We start from the raw sequence: 21,128 nt of genomic DNA, 5'->3' as shown, positions 1-21,128 counted from the left end.
ATGAGGATGTTAAGGCAAATTGCATTCAAATTATGTCAAATATTGTATATTCATAAATACACTAGGGGAGCCCAAATGAGCTTTGGGAGGGGGCCGGGCCCCCGACCACCCCAGGATCGGCGCCCTTGATACTGAGCAGTAAATATAGCGTGTGACATATCGTAACTTCTTGCCTTTTATTCTCGCTGTACCCCAAGATAATAGCAAAATACCGTATATGAGGGAAATTCGGTACTATTCAATTCCAAAGCAAAAATTCAGTGAAGTGGGTATCCCCTTATCTCAGAAACACCTCAAATTTGCATCGAACGTCATTTCCATGTTCGATATTACTATCGGTGTGAACAACTTTTCTCGCTTCATAAAAGAATAAGTCCCTCCAGCGAAATTCAGGATAAGGGACACTGATCAGATCTGTATTCTGAAAATCACTGGTGCGAACTGTATGTTCACGGACATTCAAAAACTGGTTGCATGAAAAAGATGCCAGATATTTTCCAGGTGGACCTCTCAGAAATAGGAATACAAAGTACAAGCTGGATCCAGTTGGCTAAGAACAGAAGTCAATGTAGAGCTTTTGTGAATGGGGCATTCAACTTCTGGGTTCTATAGGCCTTAGAATTAGTTAGTAAATGGTTTCATCTGCCAATAGTGAAAATACGTGATACTTCTTAACTAGTTCACTTGCTATTACTGACCGCCAAATTCCTTTCATCCATTTGGATTACGAACTGATGTGTATTTAGTTTTACCACTTCACGACTGCAATGTTCTTTCAGGATGGTGTTCCCAACGTCTGTTCCGAAATGAAGATCTTTAAAATTACCTCCATGATATTTTTTATCATGAAGTACTATGTCATGAGAGCCACGATAAATATATTTTACAATGGATGCTAACTTTTTTCGGTCAAGTTATATTATCTCGGGATCGCCGATGAATCCATTAGTTTAACAAATTATTTTCTTTCCACTGAAATGCTCTCAGGAAAGTTTCCTGCATTAAGGATGTCTCTATATGGCACAAATAATTCATATTATGGGCTCCAGCATCTTCATGAATTTGTTTGTATTTGGAGTACTTTTTGACAACAAGACCCTCATATAAGCTACGTTTCACTGACGGGTAAACAGAAGGCAATACTCACATAAATTCTCTTTTAATAATAGAGAATAACTAATCCTTGAATACTGTTTCAACCATTTATACATGAGTTATTTTCATTTGGCTGCATTGCGAGGGCTGGCAAACAAAATTGTAAATTTTGCGTTATGTTGATGCAAACCGTTACGAAATGTGTATTCTGTTTCCTTAGTGTGCGCGCAGTTTACGTCGTACACATCGTCGCATGAGAACCAGAGGAACGCAACTCCAAAAACGCTGTTTTCATTTTCTTCATGTTTGGACATAATTTTGAAAGCCCCACTTGGTGTAAATGGAACGTAACGCCATCTGTTCTCCTTGTTGATCATCTGTTGTTATGTAGCTCAATTGCCAACTTATTAACAACACATCTTTCTAAGGAAATAATATTTTTGTCCTCTCGCCTGTAAGCCTACGAAAATGGAGGTACGTTCCTCTGGTTCTCATGTGACGACATGACCTCGGTTCCCCCATTGGTTGCGTTAGAGAGGATGTTGCCACCGGGCAGAGCACAGAACACTTCAATCTCATCAACTCAATATATTTAGATTACTCTCTCCACATAAATTTTTGTGTTAATGCACCGCCGTAAATAGACGCATACAAAACCCGAAAATCATTAACTAATATTTTTGCCCTAACAGTTTCAATTTAATATATAAAGATGAAATTGGTCTTGTGGATAATTGAATCACGGGAAAACTGCTAAACAGTTTAAACTGAATTTTGCAATATAGATATAATCTACCTCGTATTGAATTTTTATCATCCCATTTGTTACAATTCATGTCCTAAGGCAGGAATGGGGGTCATGTCATAATTTATGCGAAAAATTGAGTAGGCCTATCTCACGCACCTGTCAATTTAGGAAGACGGAACTCTGTATAGAAAGCGGTGGCTCAGTGGTAGAGCGTTCACCTCTGGTGCTAGGGGTCTCGGGTTCAAACCCTGCTCCCGCCAAGTGAACTTTGTGGTGGACAAACACCGTGTGCGTGGGTTTTCTCGGAGTTCTCCCGTTTCCTCCCACTTTCTTCATTCCACCATTTCCTTCATCTCTCATCATCACCGTCTCCTTTAGCCTAACCGGCATAACGGTGGGACGTAAAACTCAACAATTTCATTTCATTTCATTTCGGTATAGAAACTCCTACAGATGCATGTCTTTTTTTTTTTTTTTTTTGAAATATTCCATTTTAGTAGGAAGAAGGAAGCATTTTCTATACCTTTTGTCATATTGAAAGCTACCTTATGTGTTGTTTGTAATGCGTCACGGGAAACTCACAGATCTGTTTGAAATTAATAGTACCGACCTCCAACTAGGTTAATCAACTCCTAAATGGGTAGAGGGTTCAATACTTTTGCCTACAATTACATTACGTGTTTATATCATTATACAGGGTAGCCCATAATTATGTATGTGATGTTTCAAAAACTGCGGTAAAGAAACTACCAACATAACTTGAAACTACCATAAAATTGAAAATGAACACATTATTCCCATACCGTTCCTTACAAGAATTTTAATCTCTGTTCACCATGGCATTGTCCACTAATTCACCATCCAAATCGATACATGACTGGAGACAAAGAACAACTTGTCACAAGCAGCTTGACAGAAGCGTACTGACCTTTCCTTACAAGAATTTTAATCTCTGTTCACCATGGCATTGTCCACCAATTCACCATCCAAATCGATACATGGCTGGAGACAAAGAACAACTTGTCACAAGCAGCTTGACAGAAGCGTACTGACCTTTCCTTACAAGAATTTTAATCTCTGTTCACCATGGCATTGTCCACCAATTCACCATCCAAATCGATACATGGCTGGAGACAAAGAACAACTTGTCACAAGCAGCTTGACAGAAGCGTACTGACCTTTCCTTACAAGAATTTTTATCTCTGTTCGCCATGGCATTGTCCACCAATTCACCATCCAAATCGATACATGACTGGAGACAAAGAACAACTTGTTACAAGCAGCTTGACAGAAGCGTACTGACCTTTCCTTACAAAAATTTTTATTTCTGTTCGCCATGGCATTGTCCACCAATTCACCATCCAAATCGATACATGACTGGAGACAAAGAACAACTTGTTACAAGCAGCTTGACAGAAGCGTACTAGTATCCTGTGGAACTCTTCTGTGATAGCTTCCCATAGTTCAGACAAATCGGGTATGTAATGTTGATTCACTTTGTTATTTAAAAACACCCAATATAAAAAGTCAGGGGTTACAAATAGGGAGAACGAGTTGGCCACTCCACAGACCCACGTCGATCGATCCAGCGAGCACACTCTCCGGGGAAAGGGAAAGAAGAAATGATTGGGAAAAGAAGGAAGCAGACTGGGACCTAGAAGTTAGGTACCATCCCGGCATTTGCCTGGAGTGAATGAGGAAAACCCAGGGAAACCTCATTCAGAATGCCTGGCCTGAAAAGCTTTTTTTACACTTTTTCGATCGAGTGACCTAATCAGGAATCTCAAGGAGAAGAAAATTCAATGTTGCGTTTTGAATTGGTTTTTATTAAATTTTATACAGATGTTTATTTATACATAATGTACATAGTATTTAATGCTGGTATATTTTATTAATTAAATCACATTGATAAATCACTTCAATTACAGTTTTTCGTTCCAAACAAAATATACTGTATATGCATTTATCAATTTGACAGGTCTACTTACATTGTTGTCAATAGAGATTAGCAGGAAATAAATTATTCTCAAATGTAACATTCAGTATTATAGTCGCGTCTGCGGTTTTAGAGGGAGGATTAGTGACCGTTTTTAGTACATTGGGTTACAGTTAAAACTGAATTGGATGGGTCTAGAAGAATGGTTTCGGGTAGTTGATTCATGTATAAAAGGCCATCTTATAATTGTGAATCACAGTTATGTGCAAGAAGGGCATTACTTAAATTTACTACATAATTTAGTTGAGTTGAGTTGAATTTCAGTTTAGCGTCCCTTTCAGCAGCGAGGCTATGTGAGACGTAGATCTACTGATTAACGTGGAATCCGAACCACATGAGCTCCCGCCGGGAATCGAACCCGGGTCTCCCGCGCCAAAGTACATAATTTAGTAAACCACATATCATTTTCTTTATTTAAGCAAAATCAATCAATAATGTATGAATCTGTCTAAGATTTCCGAGAATTAATCTTTTTGACACCCACATTAAAATTCCGTTTCATAAAATGCATAACAGACCTGAGTAATGGTTTCTTTGAAGAGATTTTCATCTGTCCAAACATTAAAGTGTGCGATCGAATAACGCTGACTAGAACATTTCGGAAACCCTTGAGAATTTGTAATGTTGTACATGGCATCTGCTACATCCATTGTTATTTTAGCTTGTTCTCGTCCGAGTGACATAGTATAATATAACTGCATATTATTTAATACTTTTTCTGCTTCAGTGACAGTTTTTTTTTCTTGTCTATTTTATATAAACGTTGCAAAATGCACCATCAGTGTTATTCAATATCATGCATCAACTATCCAATCTTTTAGCTTAGATTCGGCAGTTCCTCACAGACTTCGAATATGTAACTTTACGAATTATGCTTAGTAATTCTGCTCTCATTCTGGAAGCGCAAAGTTTCCACATCGAGGGAAGTTAGGAGGTACTGGCGGAACTTCACCATCGACTTTGAACACCATTGCCATCCCAGTGTTGGCATGGAACGCAAAATGACAGTGGAAAATCCAGGCGCCTGAAAAATGAACAACAAGTTTAGATTTCCCAATTATTTTAATTTATATTTACCTCACTTGGTCATAAAAAACTCTAAGATTCACCACAATCTCAAAATACAATTCCAGTTACACCACATGGCCGAGGTAGTTACGTTACATTAAATACTTAAATACCTATATATCTATGGCACAAAAGTGTAGGATTTCCTCCGAGATATGTCCTTTCTCAAATAAATCCTAAAATATTTCCTAGGATTTATCTCCTAGTATATAGCAGACATAAAGTTCCAATTACCATATTTACTCGCGATTTTTGTGCCATCTAGTGTTTTGCACATCCTAATTTTTAAAGTATTATTTTGAACTTCATTTTCGCTCCGTGAATTTTACACACTTTGTTTCAGTATTATATGAATTCTACAACTGAATCCAATCAACTATCAATTACCCGAGAAATATTCACTTTAAGTAAAGACTACTGACAGAAAATGTTAGGCTTATAAATCTACTTTGTATTCATTATGGTTGTCATAGATTTAATTATTGATAATTCAAGATTGCTTCTATATTACAAAATTACAACAATATTGTAAAAAGAATTGTTTTCTTAATTATTGTATATGAGAATAAAACTCAGATCAAGACTACTATTTAGAAAATCCGCTTATTTTACTCACCCCCATTTTTCAGAATAGTCTAAACAGTCAAAATATATTTTAAAACTGATCAAATACACTAGTTCACGACATTCTAGACTTTGCAATGTAAATTATCCTCTTGCATTATTCAACAAGAACAAAACTTGATTTTTTTTTTTTCATGTGATAACCAACAGGACAAAACAAGTCATTAAAAATAATTTCGTATTTACCTGGATTATCAGCTCTGAATCGAATGACAGCATATCCGTTGCTTGGGACGGGTATGGTATCTTTCAAAACAGGATTAAATAAATTTCGGTGGATCTTTTTCGCTCTTTCCATTTTGGCAACTTCTTCGACAGAAATTTTTCCATCCAAAAGTCGTCCTTCAGCTAATACTTCAAAACAATGTCCGTGAAGATGGAAAGGATGGCTCAAGTTGAATGCTCGATCTGTAAAGTGTTAATAAACAAACGTTTTTTGCCTGGTGCTAAATGTTTTAAACAAAACTTAAAAAATTAGTTTGTATCATGTTTTCTTAAAATTTATATTAGCAAAGATGACCTTATCCTCAGATAGAATTTTGCAAATGGGCATACAATGACTTACCAAACATTGTTAGAACCATCAAACCCAGCAAGCTCAGGTGGACAGATCATGTAGCTAGGATGGAAGGGGGTAGAAACGCTTTCAAAGTCTTAACTGGAAGACCAATCTGACAACGACCATTAGGAAAACCTAGGCGAAGGTGGGAGGACAATATTAATAGTCTATGGATCTCCCAAAAATAGGAATAGAAAGTAGATACTAGATCCAGTTGGCTGCATATTTTTTATAAATGCGGCATTGAAACTCCGGGTTCCATAGGCCATAGAATTAGTTAGTTAGCTAGCATATTATCCCTTGGAACAGAATCAGCTCCTTAAATCATTTATCTTCAGGGAAAGAATCAATGCTAAAACTCTGGATTTGTGCGATTGTTATACAAAGTTAAGTTGCAACTTTACATATTATCAGTGGCGTATTTAGAGGGGTGGCTTCCGGGCTTAAGCCCCCCGAAATCTTTAGTATAGTAAAGTAAATGAAATATCTTGCAGAATTTTCACATTTCCAGACAAAGCCCCCTCCCGAAAGTTAGCAAAGCCCCTTCCGAAACAAAATCGTAAATACGCCACTGCATATTATATAGGGTTTATGCTGAAAAGTGACATTAGCAAACTCGCGAGCCAAAATTTCGAGCTGAAGCTCAATAATTATGGTAAGCTTATGTCAGCACGAGTCCTACAAAGTGAATAACAAGGTAGAACCTGCGTCCAACAGAATGCAAGCCCCATTGCAATGAGTGAATGCTAGAATTGAGCGAAGTGGAAAGTAAGATAGAATCCGAGTCCGAAGAAGCGTGAGCCTCGATAAGATTACTGAGCACTAGCATGAGGGAATACAAGCTACATGGAATATAGCAAGCCTTTCTTTAGTGAGCGCGGTGAGAACAAGACAGAGAAAGAGAGAGCCTCAATGAGAATAGAGCCTGAGCTGTAGAGCGTAAACCTGATATAACATTTATTTTCTTGAGATAAATGAGCGCGAACCTCATTACTAAGATTCAACTTGAGCTTATGCAAGTCAGAGGGAGCTCCTACTACAAAATGTCGACGGTAGTGTTAAACTCAAAGAGTGAACAAGGCAATCCTTAAAATAATCCAAAAAGATGATGTCCTAAGGTCTCCTTCATTTTTGATTACAATGTCAGATACCAGGGAGTTCCATGAAAGTGGAAAAGGTTCGATGATGGGCACCTGACAACATTTTACTTTTATGGTCACAAAGTGCGTACTCCTTAAAAAAATCGAAGCACTGACCATTTGAAAGGAATGATAACACGTGCTCAAATTACTTATAGAAGTTCAAGCAATATACGTATTGCACAACTTGGGAGTATCGAATAGAGGAATAATTGAATTGAAATAACTTACATTATGGTCTGCATTGCATTTGGCTTACATCAGCACACAAGCTTTATATCGTCTAACGAATTTCTTCCAGCAGTAGTAATCTATCATCCTAAACTCAGTCTCTTAATGATCAATTGTCTTTATGAGAAAAGCGACTTAATGAAAAATGTCAGTTACTTTTCACTTAATGCTAGTTTTTAATTATACTTAGTTTCATTTAAAAATATACTTACTTCCATTATTTGTTTAAACATCTTTTGCACGAATTATTCGGTTTAATTTCTAAAAATTGCTATTCCCTTCACCGATGTTATTTTGACACAAGTTATGTAGGCCGTCACTATCTTAGACAATGCGTCTAGATTTCTATATAAACTTGCATCAAGCTGCAGCTTGCTTCAAAATGTGTCTTCTTTAACCCTTTATTTGGCATTGTTGCTCTCAAGCAACATCGCATTCTATTGCGTTATCCGCACGAATTATATCTTCAGTGATCGTTTAATTAGCATTATTGCTTTCATACAATATTCATGTACATGATTTGCGGGTCACTTGTTTAGATACTTCTAATCTTTGTCAACAGGGGACAGTCAAATTTAGTATTGTGCAAGCTCTATCTCCTACGTTGCACGAAAGTTCTTTTATATTTTTTATTTTTGGTTTCTTGCTCTATAGGAAAATATTTCAACGAAACTGCTGCTAATTATTGAGAGTATCCTTATAATATTTTACCATAATAGGGCAATGCTGCTCAGTAGGTACTCATAAAACCTATTTTGTGGCAATGTTGCTTTGAAATAAACATCCTGTATTGTGTAACCAAAGTACAAAAATACTTTAAAAATTACGAAATTGTGATCAGGAAGACATGGTTCAATCATAAAGCAAACTAAATATTTTAATGGTAATGCTTTCAATGCTTGCCAATTAAAGGGTTAATACTAATAGAGGTTTCCCATCTTGCATCATCTCCGTCTGTCCGCTTTGATATTTGTTATATTTGACAAGACTACCAGTTTAAAGTGAGATTTGAACTACCGTAATACGTTCAATATTTTCCCATAAACGACTTCGTGCAATATGGGAAGCTTGTCATCCATTAAGACTGTAGTTGGCAGAACATTGTCTACATAAATTGCTCTTAATTTTAGAAACTTATGTTCAGTGACAGTTGTGACATTGCGGAAAGTACCTTTCCCAACCATTGTCTTCTTAAAAAATGTACACTGAGAAAAATCTGTGGCATACGTGAAAACGTAGGTTACTTGTGTAAATCCTGTAGTTTTTGGACTTAACGTGCAGCAAACGTACTCTATAACTGAAAAAGTATATCTTATAGTACTTTCCGTATAAGTGTTCCGAATAAACGTGCTTTACGTACAAACGAAACAACTGTATATAGGCGGTCAGAACCTTGCATACAGATGGACATATGTAACATATAGCTGACATATGTAAGATAGGTATATGTATGTAATATATGGAAGACTTAGATATCAGACATCCTGCAACGGCATGATGTAACATCTAAGCGGAAAACGGCAGTACATATGTAGAATATGGATAACGTATGCTCTGTACTGATTTCTGTAATAAACATAAGGATACCGTATATTTGTACAATATACCGCTGTCCAGATAACGGATTTTTCTGAATGTACTTAATATAAGAAATATTCAGAGCTCAATTGATGTAATTCAATTGTGTGTTCTCAAATCATCTTTTTAATAAAATAATGTGATTGGGAATTCAATTTTCTGTATCTTTGTTCCGGTTTCTTGAAAGAAAATTATAGCAACCCTTGTTGCAATCCAATACATATATTATCTATTATAGCACTTATTAATCTGTTCCCTGATCATAAATATAAACCCTAGGGGATAAAAAATATATATACGTACCCAAGGCAACCAGAGTTATTTCAACTATTGCATTCAAAGGAACTTCTTCCAAATGTGTGCAATAGCATACATCAGAGTCCGCACATTGGTCAGGCTTTCTCGTTGCATTACACAATAGTGAATTCGGTATGTCAGACAACTGTGAGAGGGGTGGAGATGGCGGGGCAGTAAATGATATCCCATCGCCCATGAGTGATATACTTGGAGCACCTGGACCTGGTTCTGAAAAATGCAATAAAATTTTCTTATAAAATACAATCGCTTTACTTTTCATCTATGTCTGTGGCTGAATGTTCTTCCCGGCTAGAGTTTTAGCCTAATTATTTAGGTATCTACATAGGGTCAGTAAGCCAGTATAAGAGAATTAATTGTTAGCAAATGAAAGGGCTTTCGTGTTGTTGTCACATCAGTTATGGACGAAAGAAGCGATTCATCAGTCGCCCCGTCTTCTTAGCCACAGCCTTAGTGTCATTCGCTTACTAACATGTCATCAATTGTCTCGCGCTTTAGTATTAGAGAAACCATATATACAAGAACTGAAAAATTATGACTTCGTTACACAGCTAGTCACTTACACATATTAATATAATGTTCCTCCGAAATAAGGTACCCTGACTACATATGGTGTCAAGCATCCAAAACCTCCTTAAAGACTAGTCACACATTTGGAATTTAAAATACTGTAATATATGTACATATATATATATATATATATATATATATATATATATATATATATATATATATATATATATATATATATATATATATATATATATATATATATATATATATATATATAAACAAAATCCGTTACTCTACGAGACAAGAATTGAGGCTCTCTAGTCATTAAAAGATATCGCGCAAATGTCTCGAAACTTGTATCAATTTCTATTGTATGTTGTCATAGAAATTCAGGGCCATTTTCCGTATCGATTTGCGACAACACAACACAAAACGTGCTTTTTAGTTTGCAGTAATCAGTGTAGCAGATATAATTCTTTTTGTTGTTGTTGTTGTTGTTGCTTATTTGCGTTGCGTTGCGTTGCGCTCCGCAGATTTTGAGATGGCCGATACGGAATAATGCCCCATGTCTCATCTCGTCTCCTCTCATGGACAACCGTCAGCAAACTTTCTTACTCGTTTTACACGTCCTGCATATTCTATTTCTAGATGGTATTGAATTAACATTATTTTATTAATAATTGCAATTCACACAGTGTGGTTATACACAGGAGGATATGACATATTTTATGAAAAACAAATGAACAAAGCAGACATCTCCTTTCTTTTGTTAGTCCCACTATAGTTGAACAAGTACTAGCTATGTTCTACGTTCAATGGTTACCAGCGTTACTCTTCGTAGCATGTGTGACACTGTTACAAGTATATGTGTCAGTGTTAGGACTATATGTGACACTGTTAGAAGTATATGTGTCAGTGTTAGGAGTATGTGTGACACTGTTAGAAGTATATGTGTTAGTATTAGGAGAATGTGTGACACTGTTAGGAGTATATGTGTTACTGTTAGGAATATGTGTGTCACAGTCAGAAGAACACAAACAAAAATAGGTAGAATCTGCTAGTAAACATTTTTCTTTTACATAAATAGCACATAAGTAAATAAACAATTTCTTCCAATATAGAATAAAAAACTATGAATTATTACTGGAAACAAATGAAATAGATTTTTAATGCATAAAAATTTGTTTTCCCGTTTTTTCTTCAAATGTACACATGAGAATTTATTCTCAACCACAAGGTCTGATCAAATAAAATGATAAATGTAATTGCACAGTGCCATCTATCGATGTTGCATACATTTCAACTAGTCAACCCAGTAGCCTAAACTTTTGGTACAGTCAATGTCGAGTTTGAACGAGTAGTGACATGTTAGTTGGCTTCCAGAGGCACAAAAGTAAGGACGTGTTAAGAGTGTCTTTCGCACGCCAACATTAAGATTTGGTCTAAGCTGTAAAAAAAAAAAAAAAAAAAAAAAAAAAAAAAAAGTGCCAAAGAAGCTCAAGAAATTTCGAAATCAGTGTATGGCGATGAAGCAGTGACATTCAAGACTGTTACGAGCGATTCAAAAGCGGCAAGGAGTTGGTGGAAAACGAGCACAATTGAGACGTCCTCGACGTCAAAAACAGATGAAAACATGCAAAAAGTTCCACAAATGATTTGTTCAAACAGGCGAATGACTATTCGACAGTTTTTCCAAAGAACTAAACATCTCGTACGGGTCCGTGAGAAACATTTTAACAGCCGATTAAATGAGCAGATGGCTTCCTTCTTCACCACGATAACGCACCGTACCACACTTTGCTTTTGATCCGCGAGTTTTGACCGAAAAATATCCTGTCTGTCCACATTGGCTATACTCTCCAAATATAGCATCATACGACTTCTGACTCTTTCCAAAAATTAAAACCGTACTTACAAGAAAACGTTTTGACACCATTCCTGACATTGAGAGCAGCTGAACGTCCTTCTGAAAGAAGCCTTCCAGAAATGCTTCGTCATGGATTCAACGTTGGGATAAGTGCATTGTTAGCCAAAGACAGTACTTTGAAGGAGATTAAATCAAATTACATGTAAGCTTATTACTTTGTTTCTAATAAAATTATTCACCTGAAGGAGATTAAATCAAATTATATGTAAGCTTATTACTTTGTTTCTAATAAAATTATTCACCTGAAGGAGATTAAATCAAATTACATGTAAGCTTATTACTTTGTTTCTAATAAAATTATTCACCTGAAGGAGATTAAATCAAATTACATGTAAGCTTATTACTTTGTTTCTAATAAAATTATTCACCTGAAGGAGATTAAATCAAATTACATGTAAGCTTATTATTTTGTTTCTAATAAAAAATATTCATCGTATATTTTGATCACACCTCGTACATCACACCTCGATTATTGTACATTTTTTTTTTCAAACAAAGTCGTTTTCTCAATTATCTCGAAAACAGCACATGAGGATTTGCATTCACCCATATATCTTTTTTTCCGCTCAATAAAATGTATCGATTGGTATCAATAGCACCATTTCTGATTTTGTCAAGGGGGAGGCAAGATTCAGGGACGTTATTTGGGGCTTAATAAACACATTCTTTTAAAAAAATTGTACATTAATATACTAATAAAAACCATGAAATTTTTATGTTGGTAGATAATCTCCCCCCCTCCCCTACCTCTGGCAAAATTTGAAATTGACGCTATTGCCAAGATTGTCTATGTTTCATGAGTTTCACGTATTTTATCACAATTTATTAAAAAGCATGTGTTTCTTAGACTGAGAGTGGGTCAATTGCTTCCCCTGTCCTTCCCAAATGAAGCCCCTGATCCCTTTGACTTTATTTCTATCTTCGTTATACGCTAATGATACAGCGTGATTGAAAATGATGAACTCAATTTTGTATATCAATATCTCCTGAACTGTACATCGTATTGTACACTAAAGATCTATACATCATTTGATAGAGAAGATTCTAAATTTTCAAAATACCACCACAAGAGCTCTCGCCAAATATACAGCCTTTCAGCTGCGTCACTTAAAACCAAAATGGTTACTATGAAGACTACTATATCGCAAACAAGTGTCTATAGACTTTATATATATATATATATATATATATATATATATATATATATATAATATAGAACAATGTTACCGGAATAACATTGCTTCTGAAGACGCAGAAGACAGCAGGCTTAACTAAATGTCAGGTCGTCATTCCCAATAATCCTATGATCCATCTTTGAGGTACAGATTCAGTCATACAACGTCGAAGTCCAAGTGTGCAACTCCGTCATCACTGGTAAATCCACGGGGAGCTGCGGTCAAGGGCTCAGATCCTGGGGGCCGAGGGGGCCCGGCCCTCCCCCAAAGCTCATACGGGTCCCCTCATTGTATTTATAAATTTACAATATTTGGCACAATTTGAATGTAATTTGTCTTAAAATTCTCATATATGCTTTCTGTATCTGAACGGGTCCCCCCTCAAATTTACAGAGAAATCGGCGCCCTTGGCTGCGGTAGGAGCAATAGCTCCACCCAGAAAAGGCTACCTTTTAAGAGGCATATATATAAAATATTGTACTACCTTCTTCTGGTGTGATGTAAAACTCTGTATTTCAAGCCTACATTAATCGTCCAGGAAGCAACCTGCTTCCTCCTCTTCTAGACCTACTCGTGCCGTCGATGGAACAAGAACTCAACTTTCTCATTCATTTAAGAAAGAATCCAGTTTTGTACCATCGTGGGATTGTTAATTCCAGTAACCTTTCCTTTAACAACAATAACAACAACAAAAATACATAAACTTTCCTTTGCGGTAAGGCACAAGCTCATTACACACTTGTGCGCTAGGTGAGCGCTCTAGCGGCGGTATTTGAAAATTTATAACTTGTCTTTTTACGTTTATCTTATGTAGCTGTGGATCATTCACACATACTGTCAAGTTGAGGGGAATATTTACATATAAATTTCGGTATATCTTTTCGATTCACTCTGTATTGTAGAATTTGTGCATATACTTACGGTTGTATGGTGAAAAGTTATCTCCTTGAAACAACTGGCTAGGATCATAATTGTGAAAACCAAAAGGAATGGACATGTTAATATCAGGTTGTTGCGATGCTAGTGACACTCTACCTGTGGGAAGACTTCGGAGTTCAGATATACAAATGGAATTCTTTCTAGTAGCTGATGAGCAGTCACCATCCAGAGGGTTTAATAGCTACAATGTAAAATTATTAAATAACTAAATAATGATCAAACTATTTTAGCTTCACTGCTTAATATAATTTGTCTAAATAACTAACGTTCCTACTTTGGGTCTAGAAATTTCCGGTGAGAGCTCGTGAAACATATTCTACTTCAACCTGGCAAATACCGTTTATTGTACGAGGAGCTGCTGAAAAGCTTGCAGTCTAACCTAGAAGTAGCGCACACGGAATGATAAAATTGTACAGTTATGTTACGTACCCCCCCCCCCCCGAAGTTCAATACACTTCTTTATGCGGTACTCCAATGTCTGCAGACCACTTAAAAACATCTGAAGACTGTTCCTCGCACCACTTTTCTGTAGCACTAATCATCTCCTTATCAGATCTAAAAAAAAAATGGCGTGTTTTTAAGTGTTGTTTGAGTTTTGGGAGTAAGTAATAGTTTGTTGAAACTAGATCCGGGGAGTAAGGAGAACGATCTAGACACTGAAACCCTAGATCATTCAATATCAGCTGCATTTGCAGTGCTTGATGGACAGCGGTGCCGCACTTTCAATTTGTCTTTCAGTTTTATACGTAATGCAGTGTAATACCTGCATTAATTGTCTGACCCTTGAACAGGTAGTCTATGAGTACCACTCGATCATTATCCCAAAAGAATGTTGTAAATACTTTCTCAGACGACCTCTGTCTCTTGAACTCCTTGAGGAAAAGGGAACCTGAGAGCTACCACTGTTGTTTGGTTTCAGGATCATACTGGTACAATCATGTTCCGTCCATAGTTATTATTCGTAACAGAAATTGGTCTGCATTGCGGTCAAAATGAGAGATGACTTCCCTTGATGCGATCACTCTTTCACACATTTTATCTGCTGACAGATATTTGGGAATCCATTTTGCCAAGAGCTTCCACATCCCAATACCCACAATCTCTGCCATACGTTTTGCTGAGATTCTGCGGTTTTCAGGAATAATGTCATGAATTTCATCCACGATTTTGGAGATAAACACTGTTCCTGTACGTGGTGCATTATCTGTTGAGAAATCACCAAATTTAAACTCTGCTGCTCACGTCTTCACCACTGCAAATGACGGAACAGAGTCCTGTAGTATTTTACCGATTTTCTCATGAATTTCCTTCAGTGACTTTTCTTGATAGAACAAAAATTTGATGACAGCTCTGATCTCGATGTTCGTGAATTGCGCTGGTTGGGCACACATGATCACTTCAGTGGCCTGAATAACACAATAAGAATTTTGTTATTGATGTGAAAATTTGTATTTGTAAACACACAGAGACATGTGTTCTTTAAAACTGTACAATTTCATCATTTTTCATCATCCTTCTTGGTCAGGCTACGAATTTTTCAGCAGCCCTTCGTAAACGCGGAAAGTAGTTTCGTAGTAAAATGTGGGTCACTACTTTAATAGTGCCTCCAATACCTCAACATGTTTGTTTGAATTAAATATCTTCAATAATGTAAGAATCCAGACATTTCAGTAGTTATCTCCCCTCCTCAAACATGATATAGATCTGAAGATTAGGAATTTATCTTTGTGGCAATGTTTGAGAAACCTAGCGGTAAAATTTAATTATTCGCAAGTGATGAATCGTGACCTGTGAAAGCGGACTGAAATATCAAAGTTATGTGTACACATGCGGACGAGCTCTGTGCTTGTGAGTAATACTTCAATATGTACAAAACACGGACATGAAATTATTTTTTTAAAAAATTTTTATATTTATTGATTTCAGTCCATTATCATAATTAATATAATGTACAGTTAGTATTTATTTATAAACATAACAAACAATTACTGCTCAACGTGAGTTTAAAAGTTATTTCTTTTCCAAACTATTATGTCAATCTCATTAGACACTAGAGACTTTCTAATTCAAGTGTGCCCCTTCTGGCGCTGCTGTCGATGTTGGTTTTCCCGTATCTCCGTCGAAAGAGAAGGTACAAGTTGCTATGGCCGAAATCTTTCAATACTTGGATACGGAGAAGGTTGCCATATTGAAACATTCCGAATTATTTCACGGACTTCGCTGTGCTTTGTCTTCTTATCCATTCTAAGTAGCCTACGATCTTCACTCGACTGAATGACAAATTAGCAACACAGCCGAAGTCATTCACTTCTTTCCCCCAAAGCTAAACGAAGGTTCCCTCCAAAAGAGAGCGGCGGGAGTGGGGCCGAAGTATGTTTCACATATTTTCCGAGAGCACACTTGAAATAGAAAGGGTCTAGTGAAATGAAATATATCACGCAGTGTAAAGTAAATAATATGTTTTAATAATTATGTGTGCTCCATTTCATTTACGGAGTTTAAGACACTACCATATTCTCCAGACATACTTGCAATAACATAAAAATAATGCTTGATACTTAACGTTTTATTGAAGAATTAGAAATATATTAAAAGACAATCCTTCCCAAAGACAGAGAGAGAAATAACACGATTTTCATCATTATCTGCTTGCACCCAGATTCTTAATATGAATGCACGTTAGATTCACAATTCTCTAAATGAATGGTGTAGAGTTAAGATTGGGTGGATGTTCTGTACATTTTACAGGTTTCCACCATTTCGAAAACATCACCCAACCAATGGCGTGCGATTATACTAATAAAACACGTGAAGTTTATCAATCACTCACTGTAAAAACTTCCTATTTAACTCTAATTAACTTTAATCAACTTCCTATTTAACTGTATATTTAACTAATTTAAAATTATAGAATCAAGACAAAGATAATTTGTGTGTTAATGAACGGTACCTTGCCTATAGGATATTCGTCGTCGTATGTTGGCATGTTGTCCATAGACTGTAAGTCTGCTCCATTATACCGTAAAATGGCAGATTGTGTTGTTCGCCTTCCTTGACATGAAACCAGGCCTTTAATCTGAATCCAATAACTTTGAACCTTCTGGGTTGTTTCAAGGATAAAATCATATCGTTCTCCTGAAAACACAAATTATTCACGATGTTATTGTTTGATTAACATATTTGAAGTTTTCTTTTTTAAAAAAGAAATTATTTTACTTATAGTAAATGAACAAAGGCAAAACGTAACAGTTCTACAAACTTATTATTGACTCTAATCCAGCCCTACGTCAAGAAATATATATATATATATATATATATATATATATATATATATATATATATATATATATATATATATATATATATATATATATATATATATATATATATATAAACAATAGATATATTTGTATGAGGAACGTTTTTAAAGTAAGGTCCGTTTTATAATTACAAAAACTATTAAACACTTCGAGTATACTACATTTTTTAGGATATTCTACATGCCTTCAGCTATGCTTCAACTTAATTTCCGTTGATAATGAAACATTTGTCGTATGAGGAGACAAGGTTTTGCAGACCTATGCCAGAAAAGTTTTCTCCCAGAGAGGCCAATCATCCGGCACAATTTTGTACAAAACAGACGTGAAGCTTATCAAAAATTTTCTGATAATGTAGAAATGGTGAATCGTCTGTTTTCACGAACCTTGATCACTATCAAATGCGCAAGATCGTTAGTGATTAGTAGAGAGCTAGCTCGATCATGGTTCATCATGAACGTTCCCCAGTCCTTCCTTAAACAGTCTTTCTTACCCTCTTACAAACTTTGCTATCTCTCATGGCGTTTGAAGTTACACCTCAAAGATATGGCGATAAATTTATGCTGTTGTCACATTTCTTGCAGTTAGGAATCAAATTAGAGATCTTATTTCTTACGGGAAATACATTTGAGGAGAAATCAAGGTAAGTGAGTCCTATTCTTTCTTGTAAATCTTTTGATTTCTCCTATTGTATTTGGACAATCCTGCAGAAAACTCGAGGTTGGCCTTTTCCGATACAAATCGTTAACTTACGTGTTACTAAATACTAATGGAGCATCTGCCATTAGTCAAGCTCTTAATGAAATGCTCAAAACAACTCTACATAAGGCCCAATAATTTTCTGTTATAAAACCTATATTATTAATTTACTGTCACAAATTAATGTATCACATAACCTATTAACATAATAAAGTATTTGTTAATGATGAGGTACAAATTAGCTAACAACATGCATTTATGCGTATTTAGATACTTTTATTCCACAAGTGTAAATCTTTATTTATAAACGGTCACCCCATTACAAATCTACGTGTAGAGCGTCCTGACTATACATATTTTATAAGTACATAAATTAGTATATATTGCTTACCAGAAAAGGAAATGAGTGTATCCACAAGGACTGGTACAATATCCTGACCGTCTGTAGCTATTATAAGCATTTTATGGCCTTGAATTTGCAACTGAATTGGACAAGCCATTGCACCAGCGTTAATAAGTCTGAAGCGATAACTATGAGAGCGTTTCACATCAAAAATATGAAGTGGAGTAGTAGTATTCTGAAAAAGAATGAAAGAAATCAATTCCAATTAATTCTATAGACCGTAACACAAATCTCTGCCGCAGAAGTATACGAAAGTGTTGCCAAAGGAGTATATAAAGCATCAATATCAGGAATGTGTGAAGCGCTGTATCGCATCAAAATCCAAGTTAATAGCATCTATTCTGAATCATCTATTGTCTGTAGTTAACTGCTTTGCTTTACTTTACCCCCTCTCTCCTATGATTGACATAATGTTTTATGCTGCTGTTGGCAACACTGAGTAGTAGCTAGCTACCAAATAATAATGATTTTTGGACTGGAAGAAACCAATATATCATCCAAGGTTGACGCGTGAACTCTATGAGAGATAGTTAAGATGGATTAGGAGTGTACCCAGCTAATGTGAATCAAGAGCTTTGAATTTACATACCAAGTGTGTATACCAAATTTTGTATTGATAGACGGAATAGATACGAGGAAAAAAACTTGTATACCAATACACTCTTTCGCCTCATACTTATTCTGTCCATCAATACAAAACTTGGCATAATAATTTCTCATCGCCTATAGTAGTTTCTAGATATATTTGGATGGTATGAGCCGGGGCCACTCCATAGGAGTCCAAAGTTGATGGGAGGGATTTCTGCAGGGAATTTTCTCGACATTCTCCCAATTTTCCCTGTTCATGTACGTTATGGACCCCAATACATAGTTCCTCTGGAAAGCTTGTTTCATGCTGAAGAGAATGAACTATAAACCATTATTTTCCAATGAACAGTGTTGATGCAATAGCTATTTCACTGCGAGTCTACGATTTTCTTTATACTAATAGGGTTAATAGACCCCAGGGACTTACTCCGTTGCAAATGGTACCTAATTTTATGTGCATGAACATATCTTTGTTATGTTTATCGAATGGACTAGGTTTGATTCGGATGTCCGGATGACACGTTCATGTCCGTTCCTTGTAAGTTTTTTTTAAAGCACAGTACTTCAATGAGAACAATAGACATATTAATGCCATATTTTTATTATATTAATGATCAAAAAGTGCATAAGGAAGTTGAGCATTTATGTAATAAAACATAACTCTAATATGCCCATTAATCTTCCGTCGATACAACTACATGAATGTATCAGTCGTTTACAATGAACTACTATTTCATTTTCATTTTCCTCATAAAACTTCATAGAGCCAGTGCTGTAGTCTACAGATTTTCAGACGGTATACTCTGTTTTGTGATAATCTATGATTGTCATAAAAGATATAGAAGGCATTTTTAATGAACAATGTTAAACGCATGCATTAATTAATTCAATTAAAATATAAAAGATACATTACTGTTTTATAGTTTAAACATGCTATTTTCTCATGGCTCATATTCGTACACCTGGTAAGAATTTAAGAAAAAAAAAGGGGGGGATGTAGTCACTTTATCATTGGAGTCATGGCCCAATTAAATAAATAAATAAATAAATAAACGAAACAAAAGTAGAAAGTACTATACGCTTTGAAGGAGAAGGTACACTCTTATGACTAAGATTAAGCAGAGGGTATACGGCGTGTACCGCCGTGTACCCTCAACCCCCATAGAAGAACATGCCGCGATCTGCGATGTGATCGCAGAAAATTTGCCGCGTCTGTGCAGAAAAATTGCCAGAGGGAAAAAAATATAGCCAATAGACAAGTGTAAAAACATGCCTCTTATGTGTAGATGTTTTAAATGCACGGACGACTCGCATAAATATCGTTTGAACTGTTTTTTACGTCGCATAAAGCATATTTTTAACAATCACAAGTGCTTCTTCTGCAGAAAATTTTTGAAGAATTCCTGCAGAAAATGTTAGTTATATTCACTCCTGTTTTCTCTTAACAAAGTAGCTAGGAACATCCGAAAAAAGTTGCATTTCACTGTTTCCAAAGGTAGAATAAGCAGTATTTGTAAAAATCGTATAATGTAAGCACTTTATACTGTTTAGTGATGTTTCACTCCAAATTGGAGTCATTTTATCTGTCGTTTAGCCACTATTTATGTCAGCGCTTTGACACTACTGACCCACAACCTCTTAGTTTGAACCAAGCAGCGAGACAGTGCAGATACGATTTTGAACGACATGGAGTTATGAATTCTGAACGTGTGCTACGAAACTGAGAATCCTGTCAACTGTGTGATGTGGAGTGTGATAGAGTTTCTTCACTTGTTCCGGAAGCTGGAAGAGTGTTCGAAAACATTTTCCTCCTGTTTGTGAACTCAAAAAGGCTTTGAATACATTGGCGCCAAGAGGATGCAATGACAGAAATTCGAAGAAGTACGACTGGGTTGAATAATGGCTAGGCACCGACCCAATTAGCCGGGTACCAGAGATCAATCACTCCAAACCGTACTTGTTGACTCTTTAATTAATCTTCAATCTACAGGGTGGCCCAAAAGTAGGTATACAGTCCCGTACTGATCAACTCATTGCTTTTTATATCATTTCTTATTGTTATCCATCAGGTATACTCAGTTTCTTTATTATTCGTTCTTAATGTGTTTTTACTTACATCTTAAGTTCGGAACAGTCGAAGCAAATAAACCTACAAGCTAGAATGTTATACTTGATCAATGCAGGGATGTATACCTACTTTTGGGACACCCTTTA

The 21,128-nt window shown here is 36.0% G+C and overlaps 1 protein-coding gene across 1 annotated transcript in view; it reads right to left on the bottom strand.

Moving 5' to 3' along the window:
• Positions 1–3,655: 3,655 nt before the first annotated feature.
• Positions 3,656–21,128, bottom strand: part of LOC145694682 (multicopper oxidase 3-like) — a 56,733-nt gene continuing 39,260 nt past the window's right edge. Inside the window, exons 6-11 of the mRNA XM_081771188.1 lie at positions 18,315–18,501; positions 16,858–17,042; positions 13,890–14,088; positions 9,342–9,563; positions 5,718–5,939; positions 3,656–4,863 (exon numbers count right to left, since the gene is read on the bottom strand). Of these exons, the coding sequence (XP_081627314.1) occupies positions 4,730–4,863; positions 5,718–5,939; positions 9,342–9,563; positions 13,890–14,088; positions 16,858–17,042; positions 18,315–18,501 (1,149 nt within the window). The 3' untranslated portion in view covers positions 3,656–4,729. The remainder of the gene's footprint in view (positions 4,864–5,717; positions 5,940–9,341; positions 9,564–13,889; positions 14,089–16,857; positions 17,043–18,314; positions 18,502–21,128) is intronic.

This window comes from Thermobia domestica, chromosome 9 (assembly GCF_964235325.1).
Source record: "Thermobia domestica chromosome 9, izTheDome1.hap1.1, whole genome shotgun sequence".
NCBI lineage: Eukaryota > Metazoa > Arthropoda > Insecta > Zygentoma > Lepismatidae > Thermobia > Thermobia domestica.
This window is presented reverse-complemented; position numbering and strand designations above follow the sequence as displayed.